The sequence below is a fragment of the Anastrepha obliqua genome, chromosome 1 (assembly GCF_027943255.1).
Source record: "Anastrepha obliqua isolate idAnaObli1 chromosome 1, idAnaObli1_1.0, whole genome shotgun sequence".
In the NCBI taxonomy this organism is placed as follows: Eukaryota; Metazoa; Arthropoda; class Insecta; order Diptera; family Tephritidae; genus Anastrepha; species Anastrepha obliqua.
The window spans coordinates 3,204,528-3,230,456 of record NC_072892.1 but is presented as its reverse complement, the minus strand read 5'-3'; the positions used below and the strand labels follow the sequence as shown (position 1 = coordinate 3,230,456).

Sequence of the window (25,929 nt, the reverse complement as noted above, 5' to 3'; positions counted from 1 at the left end):
CGGTCTTCAAGTTGGCTACATTAAACACATGTGTTTTTTGTGTGATTGGGATAGTCGTTACAAAGGGGATCAATACCAAAAAAACGCTTGGAAAATGAGAGATGAAAGTGAAAAGAAAGACGCCAGCCAATAGAATTCACAAGGAACTTGTATCATCCAAAAAAATAATTTTGCCACCATTTCACATCAAGCTAGGAATTGTGAAAAATTTCCTGATGGTTGTTGCTAAAAGGGATGAGGGGTTTTCCTGCCTCCGTGACATTTTTCCGAAGATCAGTGATGCAAAATTGAAAAATGGTGAGATTCTGAGATACATTTATTTCCAGATGCACACATATATATCATTTAATTTCTTTCAGGCGTTTTAAATGGTCCTGACATTCGCAAATTGGTAAAGTCTGAAGACTTTAACAGGGTCCTAATAAAAATGAAATCGTTGCGTGGGAATCGTTAAAAGAAATAATAGTTGGAATTTTAGGCAAACATCGTTCTCCAAATTACAAAGAACCTGTGCGACGAATGCTTTTTCCAAAATTGGGATCCATATGTCGCTAAAAATTCACTTTCTTCACCAACATTTGGACTATTTTAGTCAACAATTGTCGACAGAATCAGATGAGCAAGGAGAGCGCTACCATCAAACTGCGATGCCATTTGAGTCAAGATACCGAGGAAAACGAGCTCCAGGTGCCATACTAGCCGAAATATGTTGGTGGAGTAAACATATTTTTCAATACGACCAGGAAGAAAATGAAGGAAAATGGAGTAACCAGGAGGAAAAAGAATATGAGGTAGAAGAAGAAGAGACAGGCATGGAATTCTTTACTGATGAATCTGATTACTCGGATAATGATGATGTTGAAATTCAATCATTGTCGAAAAGAGCTCGTCTCTAAGGTTTTAGTACGTAAAAATTCTTTATTTTAATAAAAAAAAAAATATAAGAATTCAAGTCTATATTCTTTTTACTTAATCTATTTAATATTTTTACCTACAGAGTTTTTAGATATTTAAAAAAAATTTAAAGCAGAGCATAAAAAAATTATTTTTATGAAGAAAAATCTTGTTAAAAATTTATTTTTTTAGAAAATAACAAACTTAAAGTTCAGTTTTATGTTTTTATCTTATAAATGACTTTTTTAGTACATTTTGCAACATTTTTGCTAGAAGAAATAATGAGAAATTTTAATTATTTTCATAATTACAGTAAAAAATGGTAAAAACATACAATTTTTCGAAATTTTGGTATTCAAAATTGCGTATTGAGATATAGGTTCTTCTCAAAATAAGTTTATTTGTACATGTACGAAATTTCTGCATCAAGCTATGACAAAATAAATCGATTAAATCAAACAAAGGTCGATTTATAAGTCAAATTTAGCGTACAGGTAAAACTCCAAAATCTCATGAAAATAGAAAACTTCAAAACGCTATAAAAAAAAATCGAGCTAACTTTTAAAAACACAGCGAGGGTTTTGCTATTGAATAGGTATATTTTCAGAAAACAAAGGTCCGGTGTGGTTTGATTTTGATGACCCCAAAATTGTCGCACAGTGTAATTTATGGACTGACCTGATATCAATCAAACAATTTCAAGTTTATGCTCGTTGCCAAGGTGACATTTCACAGTAAAAAAATTATTTTGCTGTTCTTTGTTTGTTCTATTCAGCCGTTAGTCACAGGGTTTTAAGAATGGACGTCAACAAAGGGAAAATTCGGTAGATTTTACAGTTTTTCTTTGATAAAGGCGAAAATACAAGCAATTTTGTGTTTGTTGATTCCCTTCAGGCAGGCCCATCGTCGGAAATGTCGATAAAATCACAGAAATAATCGAAGTGGACCGGCATGTTAGTGGTCGTTGCATCGCCCAGGAGCTAAAGATCGACCATAAAACAGTTTTAAACCATTTGAGCAAAATTTTACGCAAAATAATGGATTTCTTTTTCCCCAAACTAATACTATGTTTCTTATTACAGAGGTAGGGATTTCTCAGAAATATTAAGTAGGTAGCTAAGCATACATAACTAAATTCTATCTTAAAGCAATTCGCTGTGGTGGCTACTAATTTTGACTACAGAAAATATGTGTATACAATTATTAGCTGCTATAATTTATTTGATTACCATAATGAGGAAGCAAAGTCCAATTAAAATCGAAAACGGTAAAATCAACTGTGTGTTAATATTGAAAGGCAGCTCATCGTTGATCACCAATATCACATCAGGTGTCTGGAACGACACCAAACTTATGCCCGATGATTGCCCAACAAAAACAGCTGGTATGCGGATGCCGCTTGAATTTTTCGCCGACATTTGCTCTGTCACAGAAGAAGCAAAAAGAGATGTAAGAGACGTAAAAAAAGAAGAAATGACAAACATCATCATCCGAAGAACTTACCCAAATCATCGCCATTATTATTGTATATGATGACTGCATCGTAACCTGATGCCTGTGCATTGCGAACTTTTTTTTCAAAAGTGCAATTTTCGCCGCCACCTCTGAAAAGTAAAAAAATGCAATGAAAAAAATTGAATATTATTAGCCTTCACTATTGCATTGAGAAACGAAATTCAAAACTTAGTTACCTCTCTATTATAGACACAAATTTTGCAGTTTTTGGATAAGTTTCACCATCGCGGGATGGTGGCACATTGATTGGCCCACATGCGTAATGATCATTTTCTGCTGGTATAGCATAGACCTTTATGCCATTCGCTGGTAAAGTGGGACCAAATTGTGCTGGCAGGTCATTGTACTCTTCAATTAGCTGCGAAAAAGAGAAAAACTGAAAAATATTAATACAATGTTATTAGAAATTTAGGGAAAAATAAAATAAAGATATATAAAGAAAAAAAAATTGAATATTTAAATAAAACAAAAATAAAAACAATTTAAAACCAAAATTAAAAAAAAAAATATATATATAAATTTTTTTTTTATTAAAAAACAAAATCAAAAAAAAAAAAAAAAAAATAATAATATAAAACGTAATATTCGTAATAATTAAAATAACTACATTTTTTTAAATTTATTTAAATTAAAACAGAGGTTTAATCACATAAATAGTTCGTATTTACCACACTGTTAAGTCTTCTATAAACCAGTATATGTGCCGCCGACTGATGTGTAAAGAGCGAAAGTCCACAAAGCGCAAAGAATTCCAACAGTAACCATCTGGAACGCATTCGAGATTCCATCGTTCGTAAAAATTTTGTGTAAAATTCGTGGCGAAGAGCTACGGGCGTCAAGGCTCTTTCAGATTATTATCGTTGGAGAATTGAGAAACTTGGGATTAAGTGGGGTTATGGGGCTTCTGGTAGCTTTCTATTTTTCTAATGATTTTAGAGAATTCACTGCAACCGCTAATCAGACTTCATTAAGATTTTCTCTTGTTGCTTTCTTTAATTTTTCAAAAGTCAACAGCTCGGATTTAAAGTGGATCATATATGCGTTTCAGAAAGCGCTGGTGTTGTTGTCGCTGCTGTCCTGCAATACGTTTTGCATGTCTCATTGGTGACGCAGGTTGTGATGTGTGTATCGTCAGTAAACCTGAGGAATAAATATTGGTTTGAGAATTTATTGAAATATGTTGTTGCTTTATTTTTAGTTTTATAAATTCATTTATATATACATTTTTATCAAAAAATAAAATAAAAATAATATAACAATTGCAAGGCAATGACCCCATTTAAAACAATGTGCATTATCACAAATTTATAATCGAATGCCTACCATAATTGCAACAACGGACAGCTGAAGCAAAAGTAAAAATGTTATATTTACCAATTATTGTGTAAGGCTGGCGCGAGAACCGACCAATAGTATGCGATAAAGTGAGCTGCTTTGCCGCTGTTGGTAAGTTTGTTGACATTTTGATAAATTTAAAACTAAAATTGGTTTTTACTGGCACAAGGTGGCGCAAAATTAGACACCCTATCGGAAGATGTTATAATTTTTACAAATGGCGTTGTGCGTCAATCCTATTTGACACTTGTGAACTAGAACGCGGCCGCCGTAGCCGAATAGGTTGGTGCGTGACTACCATTCGGAAGTGCAAAGGTTAGAATATCCGTACATGAAAGTGTACTCGCCAATTATTTATTTATTTTTAAACTAGACTACTGCAGCATACAACAAGAAAAAAGCAATGGAGCGTTATACGAGGGACCATTGAAAAGTCCGTGCAAAAATCGAAACTGCACGGATCCCCAGGTCTAGAGAACCCCATTTCCATTGATTTCGCGGCCACAATGCTTAGGCGTGTGCTGGTGCGTAGTCGTGATGGAAAAAGACTTTTTCACTCGACTTCTTCGATTCAAACGGATGCCAAACACAAAGAAATATACCTATTTGGCTGAAACTTGGTGCGTGTTCTTCCAAGAGATGCTACTAACTCAACATAACTTCGATACGCGTCAGATATGTCATCTATCTGACTTTACAAGGACTTTTCAACGACTCTCGTACTCCGCTAGAGCGTGGAATAATTGTGTTGGTGGAGTTGAAGCAGTGTGAATATGGACGCCGTTTAGGCGCTCGACTCGAACAGACTGTGACCAACCGAGACCTTGCAGGGCGTGAGCACCACCGGATTGGCCGTTTGTATAACCTTGTATAACTTTTTTTTTCAAGAATACCTAATATAATGGTAAGGTAAAGCTTTAAATTGGAAACGAATAATGATGTGCCTTAAACTATTAGGTGAAGTAAAAAATTGAATATTTTCCGTTAAAAGTATACATCAATATGGACATCGCTGATGAGGTCTACACTGGTAAGCCCAATCGTGGTGTCGAAGATTAGTCAAAAAATCAATTGGAAACACTTCATGAGGCTGGTCTCACGAAGAAGCTTAATGTAAGCGAAAATACCCTTTCAAATATAATTCACGCTTTCGGTTCTTTGCAAAAATGCAACGAAGTAGGCACACTTTTGAAACGGATGATGGCCCGTGATGAAAAATGGGTCACATACGAGAACAGCAGTCGAAAGGTAAACCATCACCGAGCTCCGGTTAACAGTTAAAAAGGTTTTGCTCTGTGTTTACTGGGAGTGGAAGAAAATCATATGCATATTAGTAGCTGTTTCCATCAATTCGAGTCCACTGACACTAACTAATCACATTGAAGCAGGCGATCGGCCAGAATTGGCTTTTGTGTTCGAGCAAAACGATGACACACACCTTTAACGACGCACCAGTAGTTTAGAGATGAGATTTTATGAGAATATTCTCGACCTAGCACTAAACCATTATCGCCTATTCAAGCATTTACGAACGTTTCTTGAGGGCACAATACTGATATCAAGAGGGGATTATGAAAATAAGCTGTTACATTTTTTTAACAATTGGGACGAGGACATCTTCAATTGCGGAAATTTGCTACAAAATCAGATAAGCGTAACGATGTTAATTTCAACGTTGAAATAAAGCGAAAAAATGGTGAAAACTTTTACCAGACTACGTTGTCAAATGCTTACAGTTTTTCATAAAAACAAACAGGCAAAATGAATGTTAACGGAATTCAAAAATTTGTCTCGATACGAATCTCGGAGTCCAGTCCGAAATTACATTAAATATACTCGAGATCCCAGAGTCAACAATTACAACTAATATTGACATACCTAATACAGAGCATTGAAAGATACTATATAAAATACAGGGTGTTTCATCTATACTTGACGCATAAGAACTATGAATATTTTAGTGAAAAATGCATCAATTTCGATTTCCTTCATTTAAAATTGTATTTTACTTGTAATGCAATTTATTGGGTCATTGACCGTAAATAATATAGAGAAGATGGTTGCTGTTGTAGCCGCAAAAACAATCCCCATAAATGTACGGGGTGTGCTGCTGGAGTGACAGTCCTTGGTCACATATACTCGTATAGTAAATCCGGATCGTTCCAGTAATGTAGAACCGATTATCGTGGGAACGAGAAAATGGTCACCATTTTCAGCGACACACATTTCGATTCTTTTTTCTATATTTTTCATAACATTTCGGAGCATTTTTGTGGTTATGGCGATATCCTAGCAAATATTAGCCTCCAGGATATCAAGTATTTGAGGTTTATTATTGTACATATACCTTTCCCTTTAAGTAGCCCTCAGGAAGGAGTGCGGCGCTTGTCAAATCGGGCGAGCGAAGAGGCCAGTTGAAGTTGCCGTTTTAAAAGAGTATCCGCAGAGGGAACATTTCTTTGAGTAAATTCATCGTCTGCCGCGCCATGTAGCATATTGCGTCATCCTGCGGGAATCCATCATTTTCTAACTAATTTTTCCTACCTAAATTCGGTGACTACGGACCGATATCCGTCTCTATTGACACTTACGGTACGGCTTTCACCTGCTGCAAAAAAGAATGACACCAAAACATTTCGTAGCGCCTATACCACCAACACAGAGGATTTTCAGTGCCCCAGAATATTTTTTTATTTACCACTCCGCTGACGGCGAAATTAGCCTCATCACTCAAAATGCTGCGCTAAGAGATATTCGAAGAGTTATTTTGAAAATAGAATTTCACGATTTCTCCACAATAAAATTTGACTGCACAGACGTTTATAAAATACTATCGAAAACGCAAGTCAAATTTACTCAAAGTTCTGATGTGTCAAGCCTAGACGGAACACCCTATATATGCATGTATTACAAATATTTATCTCGAACAGTGCTATTATTTCCTAGTGTAATATAGTGTGTATAGTCATTATATTTCCCTTGGGTATAAATGAAAATAATAACGAATCGAACACAGAATTTGTAAAGCAAATCATAAAACAAAAGGCAAAATGTTATCACCCACTTAGATAGAATTAAGTAAAGCGGTCATTAACGCAAATTGCATGAACATTAATGATAATTGAAAGGACCGTTAAGGACCAGATTTGGTAAAAAAATTAATACATATTGTGGAAAATGTTAAAAAAATAGTAGTTATTTTCTTCTTAATTTTCATGTGGTGAACTGATAGCATTGCATGCTCGAATACTTTTGTATATTAGGCGACACAGCTGATAATTCAGCTTGCTGGTATTCTTTTCGTGCTCTCGCAGTTAGCGTCTAGGATTCAAGGTGTTTGCTCATATCAGGCGCGTCTCTTTTGTGTTATTCAGTATAAGCGTTGCCTTTTTTACTTTCGATTAATAAAATACAATACCATTTCCTTTTGGTGTTTTTTCTTTTTATATGAAAATGCCTCCCGGGGTAACCGATTATAGGGAGAATCGCTTGGTCCTGAATGTTACCAGATGGAACTAGACCTTCACGTTTCTTTGTGGTAGACATCTTGTAATACGTCCGCGTCTTTTGCGAATCTAAGTAAAGCTCTAACCCCGAGAGACATTCTAACTTCTCATATTGTAGAGCTCCTAACTATTTCAATCTGGTTCTAGCTAATCCAGGGCAAGAACATAGAAGGTATTCTAACACTTCCTTCTCTTCCAGTTCATTGCAAAATCTGCAGCTATCGTTGTTTGTAATTCCTATCCTGTATGCGTATGGCGCTAGCAAGTTGTGGCCTGTCATTATACCTACGATAGTTCTGCTTTCTTTTCTGGACAGGGCTAGTCGTATCTGGCGGGTTTATCTGCATTCTGTGTGCACATGATTTTCGCGGTTGAGCAAGTGGCTAGATTGTTTTACTTGCTATCTATCCATACGACGACGTTCATTGTAAATCATATTTAAAGGTTTCAGTATGTCCTTTTCTTGTTCAAATGGTATGGCAATCTCATCTACAATTTCGTTTCCTACAATGCCCTTATGTCCGTGACTCAATAGATGTGCAGCTGTCTGTTTCCAGCGACTCTCTCTATGGCTTCTCACAAATAGAAGCGACGCCCCACACAAAAAATAAAAAAAGGAACTTACTTTTCCCTTTTTCATAAATTACCAAGTTTGGTGGTGGCAGATCCTAAGTTTCTAGTACTAGCCTACAGAAATGTAAATTAAAATATATCAGATTTCTCATGTTTTGCTATTCATAGAGTTATACAACTTATTAGTGAAGAGATATTATCGATCTCTGAACTCAGGGACGGCAACTTTTTGCTACTGGATAGACAAAAAATCGCACAGAAAATGCTAGCAACCCCACTATTACATAGTTAAGTTAAGTTTTCGCTTCATAATTCACTAAACTCAGCGTCTCAAAATTGCAGACGAAGAAATAGTGCGTGAATTAAGTAGTCAAGGCGTTAATAAATTTACTTCCGTTTATAAATTTAACAAAATTATTAATAGCAAGCCGACTCCTAGTGGTGTTATTCTCTTATCCTTTTTTACCTAATAAAATAGATATCTCAGCGAATTTGTGTTATGTGCTCACAACTTCAACCGCTTAGGCTGAACGTTAACAAGGATGCGGCTTCATTCAAACTTGCCCGTGTTTTTCTACAAAATGTGTTACCTGGTGGAGTAAGAAGATCGCCCAGCTACGTAAAATAGAGCAAGATGCGTGGTACATTTTTCAACGTTTTCGATCAAACCAAAACCTCATGGAGTATAAGACAGCTAATGCCAAATTTTAATTTTATGCGAAAACAGAAAGCTTTATAAACGTCACGGTCTCAATAAAACCATCATCCACTTCGAAGGAAATATGGTACAATATAAAAAAGTTATCGGGATCCTTAAGTAATTCCACTATCCCACAGCTTATTGTATGTACATAATAATCCAATTTCATGTGCAGAAGAAATGGCAAACGCAAAGCGCTGGTATGAGTATTCAGAGGACAAACATTTCCTTCCAGAATTTGTTATTCATAAGTACATTCCAAAACCCAATGACCTAATACATTCTGTCAAAAAAATATCGGAAATTGTTCATTTAAAAAGCGCGCGTTACACATATGTCTGAATATTTTTCCTGGATTGTCGCAGAGTTTGAGTGTGATCTGTCAATTAGCTTGTTTTTGGAATTTAATTATATCAGTCAACCGCAGGTCTGCGATTTTCACTATGGATAAAAATATCGAACAAAGAACTTGTCTTAAATTTTGTGTTTTGAACGGGATTTCGTGTGCAGAATCGTTGAAAATGCAGAAGTCAATGGCGAGTGTGCTTTATCAAAAACACGAGTCTACGAGTGGTAGAGGGCCGAGAAGTCGTGGAAGATTTGCCCCGATCCGGTCGCCCATCAACGTCTTCAATAGATGAAAACGTCGACAACGTCAAGGAAATGGTGCTAGAAAACCGTCATTTAAGTTTGAGGGAGGTAGCTCGTGGTAGCGTGCCTCACGAATCAATGCGCAACATTTTATGAGAGTTCAAACATTTCAAGAGAGTTGAATTTCTTTAAAAAATTTCATTGGAAGAAGGTGGCTGAAGACATGCTAGAGCGAGTAAATTCGGACCCAACGTTTATCCATCGCATCATAACAGGTGATGAGATGTGGGTATATGACATTGACATGCAAACCAGTCAGCAAGCGGTGCTATGCTGAGTGGTGTTATCCACATGAGCCGAAACCCAAAAAACCATTTCAAAGTCGGTCAAAAGTGAAAGTCATGCTACTCGTTTTCTTTGATTATCATGGTGTAAGTTCTATGGTAAATAAAGAATATTATTTGAAAGTTATGCGACGTTTGAGAATAGCGTAGGAAATTACCCAATTTGTGGAAAGAAAACTCATGGATCTTGCACCATGATAACGCACAGCCTCACAAGGCTCATATTGTGAACACTTTTTTGACCAAAAACTCGACAAATATCATCGAACAACCACCGTATTCACCAGATTTAGTTCTCTGTGACTTTTTCCTTTTCCCAAAACTTAAATTGCCACTCCGCGGACGCCGCTTTGAGTCGATAGAGAGAGAAGATCTCTTCAAAGGCGACAAAATAAATTTTGATGATTAAACAATTATTTTGCGTTTTATTGAACAATTCCTCGGACTTCTCAAAATATATAACCCGTCAAATTTTCGCCCTTATTGCCATGCATAAGTAAAGTCTTAGAGAAAATGATTGTCAACCAACTAATGTAGTTTGCTTCCAAACATGAACTGTTAAACTTTAAAATATAAATGTTATATATAATACTAGAGATACATGAAAGCTTTAAAAAAAAGATATTGAAATTTCGCCAGGCCACATATAAACTTTTTATAGTACCCATTTTACTTTATTTCAGAAGATAAAGGTTCACCTATTTTTCTACGTCTATCTAGACTGCAAGAAGAAGGAGGTTAAAAAGTAAACACAATTGTTTTTAACTGCTGAATATATCCTCTTTCGTTTGGTATCCATATTAATAATATTAGTTATTAATAATAGCCTCCAGAGATATAAAATACAACTCCCGTTGCGAACTAACTCTTACGTATAACCATTAATTGGCAACATGAATCGGTGAATCAAAACTCCGGAGCTCTAATAACTAGAAGATTCTCCGCAAACAACGTAACAAAGCACCGTATTCATGAGTAGCTTATTATATCCCAAATTGACACCGGTGTTATAGTGGACTGTGCTTTCCCTAGTAAAAGAAGAAAATTAAGCCGTATGGGTCATATCGATAACGAGCGCTACTTACACCAAAGAATTTCATTTGTCACTCATCTTGCGATGCAATAATATCGCTGACGGAGGTGTCCACACAACAATCTTCCACGGGAAATTATATTTGCATTCAGTTTCGTTCCCGATAGGGTAAGAAGCTGGTTGGTATAAATCTTGACATGCCCCATGTATTGAAGAACCACGCTATACTACATTTCCATAACTTTGAGAATACGTTCCGGGGCTGCGTAGATTTATATCCGGTATTTCTGCTGATAGTTTCAACCACAACATGAAGGAGATATCGGATTTTTTTTTTTGCTGGGAAGTATTCTTTACTGTTGTTACCATAACAACAGCATGAGTGTGATTACCAACGACGAAAGCTTATGGCTACTACTACAACAACAAGTGCCGCTCCATCAGGCAGCCATGAGCCGTATAAATATCATTTTGAAATATCGAAAAATAGTCAGTTTTGTTAGGGCGAATAACAACTGCACAGCCAGCAATGTGCATTTAGCTGCCGTAAAATTTGGCTAGCAACATTGATTGTCCAATGGAAAAAAAACAAATGTATGAGCATCGCCCTAGAAGCAATTGGCAAATTTTGAAAATAGTTTTTAAACAATTATTGAAACAAAAAAGCATAAAGAAAATTTACTTACACTTTTTGCGAACAAATTTCGCTTAGAAATGCCATGTCTCGGAGTATTTATTAAACTCAGGCACTTCACTCGCAAATGAACCGCCAATGTAGGCTCAGTTTTGAATCACATGTGCATTTTAAATTGTTGCGATAAAATGTTCCTGACATCATGTTGCTGGCGGTGTTCTCTCAGCGTGAACTGAGCACTACTCTGTCGTGAGATACATACAGACACATTTCCACGCATATTTTACGGCAATCTAATTTGTATGGATTTTGACATCCATTTTAGGTGAAGTACTTTGTTACTTTACTTTGTTCAAAGTAGAAGCTCAACATAATTTAAAAAAATAATAATGAATTGCCATTGCTAATAGTGGCATTCATATGGTGTTCGCAATGCCCTGATTATAATTATATAATAAGTGATAATTCGAAGTGCAATACTTCACAAACAGCCTATACATAACTCGTCTGCTGGAAAAACGTCTTAACTCAAAATATTAAAAATTAGAGCGGAATTATTTTAAGGTTTTCCTCACGCAAAAATACAAGCAAAATTATTCTAATGGGGTGGTATTAATAGAAAAAGCTATGACTTTTTTCCCAACACAAAGTAAGTAGGCGGTAGGTCATTTCTGCATAATTCGCAATTCGCTTGTCTTTACGACGTTCTTCCAGGAAACATCCATAAATTTGTACAAATATAAACAAATTTGGCGAAGTGATAATTGCTGTGAGTTGAACGATTCTCAGGCCGCAATGGAACATGCTGTATGCATTCGCATGAGCATACTAACAAATTTATATGCCAATCTACTTAATTAAGCGTAGTTAATCAATAACCGCAAAAAAAATCACCAATGAAAGGCGTAAAGCAAATTAGTGAAGAAATGCAAAACTGCATTTACAGTAAAAATTAAATTTTCTATACAGTGACAGAGGAAAAGATGATAACAGCATTATAATGATACAGCAAAACGCGTTGGCAGTGGTGAAAGTGAATAAATTAAAACATTTTTAATTTTTTTTTAATTGCAATAAAAAGTTTCAAACCAATTTGAATAAAATAAAACAATTAATTAGAAATTTCACCATTCTCTAGAATTTTGAGAACAAAAGATTTCATACAAAACAAAAAATTGTTTCGCATTGTACTAAATTTGAGGTATCGAATCAAATGTAAATAAAAATTAACAAAGCAATTTATGAAAAATTATGAAATTGAATTTTATTAAAACAAAACGTGATTTAATGTAAAAATTCCAATTTCCTAGACTGTTTATGTTTGGTTAAATATAATTGAAATTGTTTATGTTAAAAATATAAAAATAAACGATTAGCGCGTTAACTTCTGTTAGGTGTTTGGCCGATCTGCTCTTCCTATTTATGGTGTGCGTCTTGATGTTGTTACACAAATGGAGGGGCCTAACGTTTGAAGCTGACCCCAAACGCCAAATGGTTTTTATAAGGAGCTATTTCATGGCAGAAATACAATCGGAGGTTTGCATTGCCTGCCGAGGGACGACTGCTATTAGAAAAAACGTTTTTAACACACTTTTATTAAGTCGGGTTGTATGTATGTATGTATGTATGTATGTAACGGAATCTTTGAGCTTAATTTCCACTGGCTTCTAAAAATCTGATCGACTTGGAATTTTGCACACCTATCAAGGACCGATGACAATGCAATAATTTGATAAAAGTTTTCCATTATCCTTATTAGGATTACCAGGAATAATATTTTCTTTTTTTACCTGTGGGCAAAAAGTAAGGTGAATTTGGTTGTAATATGAAAAATCTTTATTTATTCTTGTAAATCAATTTCATCCCCTTCAAAACAATCCCCTCTCGATGAAATACACTTATGCCAACGATTTTTCCAATCCCCGAAACATGCCAAATAGTCCATTTCCGGTATAGCCATCAGCGCCTTCTTCGATTCAGCTTTTATCTCCTCAATCGACTCGAAACGCGTTCCCCGGAGTGGTCTCTTGAGTTTTGGGAATAGCCAGAAGTCACCCGGAGCCAAATCAGGCGAATACGGTGGTTGCGGAACGATATGCATGGAATTTTTGGCGAAATGGTCACGAAGAACGAGTGCAGTGTGAGACGGTGCATTATCGTGATGCAAAAACCAAGAGTTGTTGGCCCATAATTCTGGTCTTTTTAGATGAATTGCTTCACTTAAACGACGCATAACGCTCAAATAATATTCCTTATTAACAGTTTGGCCAGGTGGAAGGAATTCATAGTGCACCATACCACGAAAATCGAAAAAAAAACAACTAAAAAACACGCTTTTTTGCTAATCGAACTAAAAAGTAGAAAATAAAAAATAGTTTTAAAAAACTAAAAAACAAGCTTTTATTGCCAATCGAACTAAAAAGTATAAAATAAATTTTAATGACAAAGAGACCTATAATGAAGTAATAGCAAATCGAACGATCAGTCATAGTCAACTCCCTCAGAACAGAATTATAACAAAAATTAAGATACAAATAGAATAATTCAAATTAGAGTTAAAAGCGTGGGATGCTTGATATAGTAAATATTACAATCATTCTATTGGCAACTACCTATGTACAGAGGGTTATGAAAGTGAAGCAAAATGCATCCCACGCTTTTAACTCTAATTTGAATTATTCTATTTGTATCTTAAATTTTGTTATAATTCTGTTCTGAGGTAGTTGACTATGACTGATCGTTCGATTTGCTATTACTTCATTATAGGTCTCTTTGTCATTAAAATTTATTATATTTTATACTTTTTAGTTCGATTGGCAATAAAAGCGTGTTTTTTAGTTTTTTTAAACTATTTTTTATTTATTATTTGATGTTCATGCACGGAGACTCGAACCTACAGTTTTTTGTTTAATTGAATTAAAAAACCTTAATTTTAAAAAAAAATCTAGAAATTACGATAGTTGTTAAACACATGAATTATAAGCAGAGGTGCATGTGCAGAAGGGAATCAATTTTAAGTTGAACGTGTAAACGTGCAAAGTGATTAAATATTGAAATAAAGCAAGCAAGTTGTGTTGCCATTAGTATATGACTTTGATTTAGCAATCCAGTGATCGAAGTCAAAGGAATTATACATTTTATTTGAGAAAAAACTTAACGATATGTGAACCTCACACCTTTTATAGATTATGTTAAAAAAGCTCTGTTAAGACAGAAATGTCAGGTGGAACATTTTCCACTCTCATTCAATTTACAAAACCATTTGAATGCACGAATACAACGATCAGAGTTGATTGTTGCCATTTTGAAAATGAAATGTTAAGACGGCAAGGTGTAAGACGGGATGAGACGACCGGACAAACTCAAAACAGAAGTTCGACAGATGTTAAGACATATTTAGTAGACGGTGTAGAAGTGGTGTAAAGAAATTACTTTTACATATATGTATGTATACATATACATATGTACTTAAATACTCATAAGTGACGTCACAATGAGTAATGCAAAAGCAATAAATTGCAGTGCAAACAAAACAACAATTAATAATGCGTTGCGTGTCGTAACATAGAAGTTTATAACAAATATACACAACAGAATATACCGAACTACCCAACCATATGCATACATATGTACATATATAATTATTGTATTTACCATACCGCGTTGCTATGAATTGTTGCCATGAATAAGATTATAATGCATATGAATTAAAACTGAAACTACAAATAGAGTGCACAAATGCAGTCCACGAGCACTTGAACTGAAGAAATAAAATTAAACAAAACCTAAAAGCGAAATGAGAGGAAAGTTTAAAGGGTGCTGTGAATTGACATTTATTGTACTCTTTAGAAGTCATCTTTAATTAAATTTTCAAATTGATATAAAAAACTTTATTCGAAAGGGGTGAGAGTGAATTTCTTGTACACTTCCCCACAAACAATAATTTTTTGTTTGTTTTTTGAATAAAAAAAAACTGATGCAAGTAAATATTATATGTCATCCATTCTTTTTAGCCAATTTTTCAACACTCACTCGATATTGCTCCTGAGTATCGGCACTTGAAATAATCAAGAGGTTTCACTGCTTAATAGCCTTTTCTTGATAACAAAAAGATTACCTCATTATATAGTAATGTTACGAAAACGTTGTGATACACCCCGCGAAAATGTTGCATATTCTATATGAGAAAATAACAAGGAAATTCAGTGCTTTCATTTCATATCTGCTATCACCCCACGTTTATGGATTGGACCAAGTGCATCCATCATCACATCAAGTACGCATTGAAAAGTTCATTTGTTCAATGGGACGTTTTCAATGCAAGACAAAAAAGCAATATGGTAATTTTTGTAACGATTCTTCCAATAAAACTGCTGCAGCAATGAAATCCGTTTTGTTGTTTTTTACTTATATTTAAAAAAATGCTTTCTATGTCAATAATTATCAACAATATTAGCAAAAATCATCTGATTTTTATTTAAAAAGTCGGTACCACAGTCGAATTAGTTCAAGTGGTTGCAACACTAACACGAATGTGTCGGAATTACTAATAGCATTTCTCCCGAATTCGTGACGGTAGAAATTCACGACGAGAGACAGCATATGGCTTATTGGAAGTAATAATTACGAGGTTTGTTAAAAAAATAAGTTAAATTTTCAAATTTCGCGGGCTACGTACATCCGACTTTCGATTGTTACGTTGGTACACTCGTCTCAAAGATATGTTCACGGATTTAGCAACACATGCTACTTTGTTTGTGAGAGGAATAAATAAGACAACTGTTTTGTATGTTCAGCGATTTTCTGCTGTCGAAAAAAATGGTTGTTATTGTTGCCGTTGTTTTGGAAAATTTCAAAAACTTATTGTCAAGTCAATATAATAAAATTTTGGCAGAATCTCATGAAAAAATCTCGTAGTTGCGAATTCTTCTATACAAAAATCCTCCATAGATAAAGCGAAGAAATTTTGAGCATGAAAAGCTTCGGCATAGATTTACGGTTAAACGTTTAATATAACGAAGCGTCGACTCAAAATTCTCTATATAGCACATTCTGAATATGTTGACGTTTAGAGCGCCGTTAGCAAAACCCTCTACGTAACAAAGTAAAGAGCGTTGAGTGCAAATTATAAATTTATCCAGTTGCCTGCTGGACAAAGCTGTAATCAAAACTTCTCAAAACATTTTTCGAGGCGAAGCATTCAACATCGCAAGTCTGCTTTAAATCTCATCAATTGCTCGTCGATCAATCGTTTGGATTACCATCATTGTTACCTTTATCTCCCATTGAAGCGGAGGGCCTGTTCCTAGCATATATTATTCCTCTCTCTAAACCAATGGGCTGCAAAATCAATATGACGACTACCGGTTGTGCCGGTCTTCATCAGCTTTTCCCCGTTATATGTATATCCTTAACAGCAAACTTTTTAGGTGGAATACTAAGAACCAATTCCATTGACATTTTTAAACTACCCCAACATTAGCTTCCATTACGTATGTATGTATGCATGTGACATACCTATATTTGCATTCCAGTCAGAAACAAAACATGTGCTACGTGATTCTATTGCATAGTCTTTACATATGCACATATATAAATAAATACACGCATATATATTTTTTTCTATATATGTACATATATCCAGCAATATGCATTAGTTAATGTAACTTTTACATACATATGCACGTGATAAGTTCGTTTACAAAATAAATAATGAAAGTCAATAGCAGATATAAAATATGGTACCCTTGTAATCACACATGATTACTATACGTGCTGCGCAAGAGAAATTGGGAAATTGTAATCCAAAAACTGTATCTTTGGCATAGAACAAGTGAATAACAAAAGATAAATATGAGAATAGCTCATTTTTTTATTTTGATGTGTGTACTATTTATAATTGATTCACAGTGTATTGAGTCTTGTCAATTTGAAACCCGGCTTAATTGAGAATGCAAATAATCTGACAAGTACCAACGCATTTTATCACGCAACAGATGGCAATAGGTGCCAAGAGCTAGGTGATTGTATTTGTAGGAATAGATGTAATAATTTGACCAACAATTGCTAATATGTATGTAATGCGCTACTACGAGCACCTTTACATACTGCAATGAGTCAGCCGCAGCTAATAGAAATAATAAAGATGTTTAGTAACATTAATCGGTTAGCGTATTTAATAAAGATAAACACATACATATGTAACACGACATATACACATACATATGTATATGAGAGGTTATGCTATTCAGCTGATTTGCTATGCTGCTAAAGGGCAAACGCAAGAACTAGAAGAGCCTTGAACTTAACACGAAATGCACTACCAACCAACAAAGCCTATGTGTTCACTCGCTATTACACACTCGTATGATATTCCGCACAAACGAGCTTATTATAATTCCACATATGTACATACTAGCAAGGCATTAATAACGCTGGAGTCAATGGAACATATTTTGCTGCCCCAGCAAGAACTACACAATGCAGGGCAATTTTGATTTCAAGGTTCTTTATGGTCACTCGGGCCGGGGTTTATATTACAGCATACTGATATATAGATAATATTTTCACCAAAATATTGGCATAGCCCATAAAAACATTTTTTATTGAATAATATATAATTTCAATGTTTTTGAATATTTGTCATTCTCGACCGAGCAGCAGCCAAAACATGCTTCTTATGTGTTTCGCTAAACTAAGTTTAATCATTTGCGAACAGTTTGCACCACATAAAAGGCACCAAATATATGTTTGTTATTACGGCATAATCACCCCAAAATCGTAATTTCATGGCGACCACCCCCTTGTCCCCTTCTCTTTTAGTGAATTGTTTTGTTCACATACACATATGCATGTATATACTTTTAGAGGGTAATAGTTGGTGATTAACTTACAAAACGCAATTAAATTTGTACTCCCACGATGTCTCTGGCTATTGCAGTTTTTTCCCCCTTCTGTCTGCTGCTTCTTGTCTTATGTTCTGTGACACTTTGCTATTCTTTTGCCCACTTTTTGTCCACCTCCAAGAACAAAAACCACTTTCCTAGCTTATTTCCTATGATTTTTTATTTTTTATCGTTTTCCCTTTGTCGTTTCTACACACACCTTAAACTTTTGCTTTTCGCTTTTACACGCTTATCCTTCGCAGAATCTAAAGCACATATTCACATGTTTAGGTTTTCTTTATTATGAATTTTTTGCGTTTTCGTTGTCGACTTTTCTTTTGGCTCTTTTTGCGTAGGTTGCTTTTGCTGTTGCTTACATGCACCCGATCACAGCCGATAGATGGGTATGTATGGACGTCCGTTTTGTGAGTTCTATGGCCCCCGTCTGTCTTCTACTTCACGTGAATTTGAATTAGGCTTTCACAATTTCAATCTAGTGCAACAAATTTGTTATAATTATTTTTCAAGGGTTTCTGCACCGCTTTGACTACATTTTTATTGGTACAGCTCTTTATTTTAATTTTATCACTTAAATTCTCGACTTTTTTCGATAATTCTACAATTCGTGTGAAAAAGCGAAGAGCATTGTGCTTCTTCTTGCCCGAGTAACTGGTCACGAAATGTTGGACACAGAGATGTCAAAACATCTGAGATGAGTGTTTCAATAATAATTCGCTCCAAAATCAATGGCTGGAGTGACATAAATTTTATTAAATCATAGATAAAGTAGAGAGCAGTGTCATCTCGCCAGTCAAACAGAAACAAATTATTTGTTATTCTAATTATTAGTACTCGACTCCCTATGCTCCACAAGAAGTTAAAGGAAAACATATATGTATATATATATATATATATAATTATTAGTATAAAAACGTGTTGATCAATTTATGCTTTTCAATTGAATATTCAATAAGTGCTATTTTTAGTTTTACTGTTGTAAAATAACATGTGCAAACTTTATTTTCAACCAGCACCGAAATTGACCATGCCCACTGTTCCACCGACAGTTGCTTCCACGTTACCGGAACGACCCGTATTTACTATATATCTGGCCAAGGAGAATGTTTTTGCTAACAAAACAACAACCACGCACATCCCTCCGACAGTCGATACTACGTAATCGTAACGACCCGGATTTATAGCCGGCCACGGAATTTCACTTCAGCAAAATTTATTCTTGTGGTAAAACCATTAATTAAAATATTCTCTTTATAAGTAAACCACGATTTGTTTTGCTAAAAACTATTTTTCATTAGTTTTGTATAATATAAAGTATCGAAACATTTCATAAACCAATTTCAAAAGCTCAACAACTAATCGGCTGTTAGCTTATACACATAAAACTTAATGGGAAATACCCAGGGCTTGTAAGCATTTGATTCCGTTCGTCAATAGCGCTTCACGATTGCACATTTGCCTCACTTTGTTGGTTTGATGCTCAAGTACATTTTATTTTGTATGGTTTGCTTAACAGGATTGATTTTTTTAAGTATTTGTGTCATTGTTTCCACCAGACGATCACTCGAAACGCCAGTCTTCTTATTCTTAAACTTTGTCAGCAGTTCTGTCGGTGTCATTGGCTTGCGCATCAAGTAACGACGCACTGCTTCTTCGGTAATACCATAATCACTGCAAGTATATAACGAATATATATAAGCTGTTTGAAACAAAAAACTTTCCTTTAAAAACACTTACTCCTTATTGTTAGCATTTACCACTCCGGCGAATGTAGATGGCACCATGGGAGTCGCATCCGTCTTTGTTCTTTTGGCTGGCGTTGTAACTGGGCTGTTGCTATTCTCCGAAGCGGTAAGATCACTTGGCATGCTATTGTTAATCTTGCGTTTGGTAGCGCTATTTGTTATTGAGCCTGTGGGTGTGGCTGAACGTGAATTGTTATTTGCTGTACTTTTAGTACTTGGCAAATCTTTTGTTTTTTTCTTGCTGCTGCTATTTTCATCTTCCGAGTCGCTGCTATCTGAGCTAAAATCGCTAGAAGAATCTGTGGGAGAAATATGAGCTTAAAATAGATTTTTTATCAAATATTTGAATATTAGACCTTTCTTGTCGTCTTTAGATATTTTTTTCGTTTTCTTCTTTTCTTTAGAGTTTGTTTCTTCCTTATTTTTGTCCTTTTCCTTATCCGATTCATCGGATTTCTTTTCCTCCTCTTCGTCTTCTTCATCTGAGGTCAACAATTTTCGTAAAGCGTCCTCTTCGGCCACAGATTTCATATCCTTGCTCAATTTTGCTTCTGGATCAGGTTCACTAAATAGGACATAGATGGTAGTAATTAAAAGCATTTGAATTGCAGAAATTCACTTACTCTTCGCTAGATTCTGTATCATAGTCCATTTCCCGGCCTTCCTCGTCGCCATCGTCTGATTCTTCGAATGCCTCATCGTCCACATCTCGCTTTTTCTTAGGTTTCTTCTGTTGCCCTTTTTTGCCTTTTTTCTTGCCGCCATCATCATCACTGTCCTCTTCTTTTTTCTTCTTCTCTTCATCTTCATCCGAGTCGGACTCTTCATCTGAATCAATCCATTCATCCATTTCACTGATTTTTAACTCTTTTGCCTTTTTACTCGCTCCTTTTACTTTCACCTCCTCCGGATCCTGTTCTTCCTCTTCGTCGCCTTTTAAACGCTTACGTAACATAAGTGAAAAATAGTTCATCACCTTCTTTCGTCGCCCAAACTCTTGTTCGGCTTCTTCGGCAGATAGCGATTTGTAACGTTGTATTGGTTGGAAGTTGTACCATTCATTTAAGGGATACGCTTCAATGGCACCATCTGGTGCATGTGTGAACACATAGAAGGCTGCATTTTCACTAACACCTCCCTCACGAATCCCTTTAAACTTTTTACCATTCTTGCCGCCTACCTTTAATATCCATGGTTGCGCTTCAGGTCGATACTTTTTGGCAATTATGCCGAATTTTTTGCGACGCACTTCCTCCCGTAGATCACGATTATATTCGGAGCCTGCACCAAACTTGGGCATATCTTCTTCCATGCCACGAAATTCTTTCATATTATTTTCACGCTCCATTTTTACGCTGCGCCATTGGGCAAAGTCAACGTTTAATGTGGCATTAAAGCGCATAACATGATGCTTCTTTCGCAAATTTTTCGGTACGCGTATATTGAATTCTTGTACGTTAGTTGGTGGGGCTGGTGTCGACGTGGATGGTGCTGAACTGCTGGCATTGCCGGCAATGGACTGGTAAATGAAAAATGTTATTTATTTTAGAATTATAAACAGAATTTATTTATTACTTACACCAGACTTTGTGGTTGAAGCCATTGATGCAAAGCCTTTGATTCTTTATATGAAAAATACTTTAATCTCAAACTTCGAATAAATAATGAGGCAAGAGGCAGATTATAATTGCAAATTGCAATAAAGTGGCTGTAAACAAAATAGGTAGAGTTGCAATTATTTGCCACTCATGACGGAGCTGCCAATGTATTAAATTTTATAAGTTACAAGTTATAAAATTTCTACTACATTGGAAGAACACACAGATTTATACATATCTCCGTTTATATTAGAAATCAGAATACCGAAGACAATATGTCAGTATCAAACAAATTTAAAAACAAATATGGAGGCAAGAAAACGTTTGTCAGATTCTGTGATAAAATACAGAATTGAACAGTTGGGATATAAATATACGTGCATAATTAATAAAACTTTCCTTTATGTTATCATCACTAAATTTTGGAAGATATCAACAGTGAAGAAATAAAACCCACACACAGTTTAACAAATCAAGGAAAAATTATTGAGGAAATTGTCAAAAATCAGTTACAAGACTGGACGTCTTCAGCCTTCTTCGAATCGCCATGTGATAGCGAATTTCATATGAAGCAACTGTCATAAATAAATATACGTTGGTATCACTGAAAAGGAACTGTTAAAATTGGCATTTGTTTGGCAGCGCTTAATAAGTATTAGTAATCAAACACGCCTAATATCAGAGAAGAGCACAGTGAGTTACACGAGTTTATGAATTAGTGTTAGTGCCAAATCTTGAAAGATGGTAGAAAACAACGTTGCGCCTTCAGAATTCGCTGTGCCGTCAGGCTCCATGAATAAACAAACCCAAGGAAGGGGAATGAAATGTTTGTGAAGAGAAAGAGTAGGCGAAAGCAATAGGAACAATTGAAATTAATCGCCCACACACACTTCCGTACCACAGCGTCTTCCGCATACATACACCAAAAAATGTATTTGGAGGCATTATATTAACTTGTGCTTTCAAAATTTACAACGCGGCATTTCCTTTTCACTACTTTGTTTAGTTTAAATTTCGCAAATACTCATTTCAGCAGTCCTATCAAGACATTCGCTGAACTTTCATAAACTTGTAATTTCTCCTCCCTTTATTTGTGTTTTGTATTGGTAAGAAATCTGAAGTGAAACTTGCCAAAACTGCGAAAAATAAAGTAATTATTTTGAGAAGACGCCACCTCTTCACCTTCCTTTCCACGACGTCATCCACATAAAAACACAAACTGCATTTGGAAGCTTTTTATTAATTTGGACTTTCACAATTTAACTTGCGGCACTTAGTTTTCATTAAACTGTTTATTTAAATTCTCACAAATCACAATATTATCATGTCATTCACTGAATATTTGCAACCAAGTTATTTTTCTTCCTTTTGTTTGTTTAAAGACAGCACTAACGCCGTCGGCTGTCAAAATCGCGCCAAATAGAGTAATGGTTTGCGGAAGGCGCCACCTTCTGTATTCTGTAAATTTAATAAAACGCTTGGCAATATTGTTTGGATAACGGCTTTTACTTTTGGTTGTATTGCCAAACGTATTATTATTCATTTTGCGCTTTTTTTCAAATAAAATTTGTTGAACAGAAAATAATTGGTTTCGGCGTTGAAATTTATTTTTAAATCACAGACAGACGCCGACAACAAAGAAAAAAAACAACAGATTGTAGGAACCTCCAAATTATTGCAGTAAATAGTGCCGATACATTTTTTCTTTGTTTTAGGATTACAAAAGACATGGATTTGTTGAATGACGACTGTTTATATAACATTTTTCAATATCTGTCGTTAGAAGATCAGATGGCCGTTTCAGGCGCAAGCAAAAGATTCGGTTGTGTGTTGGATGTCATTTGGAGAGCAAAATATAAAAACCGGTTAGAACTGAAATTAAGTACCAAAATGCAAACAAGACTGGAAGGAGTTAAAGTATTCATTAGCCATGTTAACCAATATGTTCAACACGTTCAACTTGAAAGTGAAACTGTCGATCTCGTAAATGAGTTAAGCCCATTTCAATTCTACAAAACGCATAAGTTATACGTTTCAGTGGAAAGTACCCAGTTGCTGCAAGATAAGTTTGTAGCCAAATTGCATGGTATATTTCCCAATGTAAAAATTTTGCAACCAGCAGGGAAATTTACGGGCGCAGGCTTTACAATGTGGAAAAGTATAGAAGAATTGACCCTCAGTTCTTGTTTCACATTTCAATTTGAATATTTAGAAGAAATATTGCGAGAACTACCGATTCATACATTAATATTAAAGAGTTTCAAAGCAAAGTTGCCACGACTGGGCACCAATGCATTACAATATTGCGCTTTGCGCACGTTGGTTTTGAATTCCTATGAATTGCCATATTTTACGCCGAACCTACACAACTTGCTCAATTTGAAGAACTTGCAAATCAGCGATCTATATTCGTCATCCAACTTAGATACACTACATAATAAGTTGGTGGAACTGCATAATATACTTCGCATTGAAGCGATAAGCACACGCGAATTCATAGCGATATTTCCGAAAATTATTGACTTGCATTTGCATACTCGCTTGCGGCATTTGCTTTTGGCAACCGATCCAATAGCAGTTTCCGCAATGCTTCGTTATATTCAACAAATACCTTCTTTGCGCGTGTTGCACTTTCATACTTGTTATGTGCGCAGTGCAGCGGAATTTCTAAAATTGCTTTCGCTTTCATCGCATTTGGATGAAATAGGTTTCGAAAGTTGCATTTTCAGTTGCTCTAGTCTGTTTCTGGATGTCGAAGCTTTTGTGAAAAAGCGGACTAAACTACTCGTTTTAAACTTTTTTGAAAACAAGTCGGAAAAAGGAATTATGGTAAGAAATGCTGGACATTTTAATAATAACTATAATCACTAAAGAAATAAGCTGTTTATAGATTAACCTAGAATTGAAAGAGCAACACGACTTGTTAAAAGTGGAGCGCGAACAGAAATTATTCAGGGGCTGCCATTATTTGGCTTTTCAATTTACCTAATTGTAAAAAATGTGTACGTGCGTGGCGTTACGTGTGTTGTTGTTGTAGCAGTTCACAAAGCTAAGGTGTTAGGTAAGTGGGTATACGTCAAATGCGTCAAGCCGTTCGATGGAACCACGTTTAATACTTTGTACTCTATATTATTTAGACATACGCACAAATTTATTACTTTATTTTACGAGAATGAATTATGCCTGTGACCGTTTTACATTAATACTATAAAAATAAAATAATTGTGGTATATTGTGTCTGTAATCCTTGATTCAATATTTAAAAAGGAACATTCGAGTGAAGCATGAACCATTCACATTGCCGTGTGAAAAGTTCAAACTCAAATATGTCAAACGCAGACTAATTTGAATAAAATAGTATTTCCCATGATATTAGGTAAGTCTTAAAAGTTACAATTAAGAAATAGAAATTTTCATATATAACATTTTTGGAGAAAGATGCATTTGTTCGTATAATAATTATGTATTATTTAATTCAATTTTTATTTAATTATTTAGCCAATGAATGTAATTTAAGAAATTGTTATAGGTGCATATTTACATAGATGTAAGTAGGAATATGGAAAAACGTGAATGAAACTGCTTATAAAAGAGATTTAAATAATCCATGAAGCGATATTTTGAAAATAAATAATTACACTTTCATGAGATTCTATGGAATTTGGTCAATTAGAGCTGTAGCAATACGAGTATTTGAAGCATAGTGAGCTCTAATAATGTCTACATAGAAACACTTCGAGTAACTGGAGAAGAGATGTGGAGGGAATACTAGAGAAAATCCTCTCAAGGAGCATGGATCAATTACAGACAATCAAAGGTGGAAGAGAAATGCGGTACTATTATTCTACTCTGCAGGTATTTGAAACTGACTAATCTGGATTCTCTCAATCCTATCGACATGGCGTGCATAATATGGATACTAAATGAAAGAAATGTATTAAAACTTCGGACGAACGAGCGCCATATATAAAAGCTTCACCGTATACGTATTAGGGAAATCTGAACTGTGACGCCTGACAAAACAAGTCAAGATATACGACTTAGTTTTAATAAAATTAATTTTGTTATATTTTTCTTCAATTAAACTCTATAATGCTCTGAGCTCGATCAATGAATTGCTAAATAAAATTCATAAACTAATGGCAATGCAACTTGCTCGCTTTATTTAATTTCGATCCTCAATCACTTTATTTCCTTTTTAAATGTTCGCACGCTCAACTTACCCCTAACTACTTTATTCAGATGCACCTCTGTTTATTTAAATGTGCCTAATAACTATCCTAATTTATAGATGTGGCAACTCGTATATTCTGGCAACTTCTGTCTTGTCATCTGGTGTTTATGCTTTTGTTAATATAAAAATATAATAATTCATATAATATTTCATTAGGTTGTTGTTGTTGTTGTAGCAGCATAAACATTCCCGGTACTTACATACGGGGAATGCTGCTGGAGTGACAGTCCTTGGCCGGATATAAATCCGGGTCGTTTCGGTAACGTAGAACCGACTGTCGTGGAAAGGACATTTCATTAGGTCGATAATGTCAGTGGTTTCGTCA

At 35.2% G+C, this 25,929-nt stretch overlaps 3 protein-coding genes across 6 annotated transcripts in view; 1 reads left to right on the top strand and 2 right to left on the bottom strand.

Annotated features, from left to right (window-relative positions):
- Positions 1-18,674, bottom strand: part of LOC129236389 (E3 ubiquitin-protein ligase Godzilla) — a 29,291-nt gene extending 10,617 nt beyond the window's left edge. Inside the window, exons 1-5 of one of the 3 annotated variants that reach the window (XM_054870748.1) lie at positions 18,019-18,674; positions 3,078-3,549; positions 2,586-2,785; positions 2,398-2,498; positions 2,124-2,317 (exon numbers count right to left, since the gene is read on the bottom strand). In XM_054870748.1, the coding sequence (XP_054726723.1) occupies positions 2,124-2,317; positions 2,398-2,498; positions 2,586-2,785; positions 3,078-3,197 (615 nt within the window). In that variant the 5' untranslated portion in view covers positions 3,198-3,549; positions 18,019-18,674. The remainder of the gene's footprint in view (positions 1-2,123; positions 2,318-2,397; positions 2,499-2,585; positions 2,786-3,077; positions 3,550-18,018) is intronic. The other 2 variants (XM_054870749.1, XM_054870750.1) reach the window with 2 other exon arrangements.
- A 549-nt stretch (positions 18,675-19,223) lies between these two features.
- On the bottom strand, positions 19,224-21,486 carry LOC129235372 (general transcription factor IIF subunit 1). Its single transcript, XM_054869184.1, has 5 exons — positions 21,352-21,486; positions 20,396-21,291; positions 20,129-20,337; positions 19,765-20,071; positions 19,224-19,698 (listed from the first exon to the last, which is right to left on the bottom strand). The coding sequence occupies exons 1-5, from the start codon at positions 21,373-21,375 to the stop codon at positions 19,488-19,490; spliced, it is 1,647 nt and encodes a 548-aa protein (XP_054725159.1). The 5' UTR covers positions 21,376-21,486; the 3' UTR covers positions 19,224-19,487.
- A 1,412-nt stretch (positions 21,487-22,898) lies between these two features.
- LOC129235876 (uncharacterized) lies at positions 22,899-24,614 on the top strand. 2 transcript variants are annotated; one of them, XM_054869932.1, is made up of 3 exons: positions 22,899-23,027; positions 23,086-24,199; positions 24,261-24,614. In XM_054869932.1, exons 2-3 carry the CDS (start codon positions 23,099-23,101, stop codon positions 24,357-24,359), a joined length of 1,200 nt encoding a protein of 399 aa, XP_054725907.1. In that variant the 5' UTR covers positions 22,899-23,027; positions 23,086-23,098; the 3' UTR covers positions 24,360-24,614. The 2 variants fall into 2 exon arrangements, with proteins under 2 accessions (XP_054725907.1, XP_054725908.1); XM_054869933.1 differs by having other exon boundaries at positions 24,251-24,356.
- Positions 24,615-25,929: the final 1,315 nt, after the last annotated feature.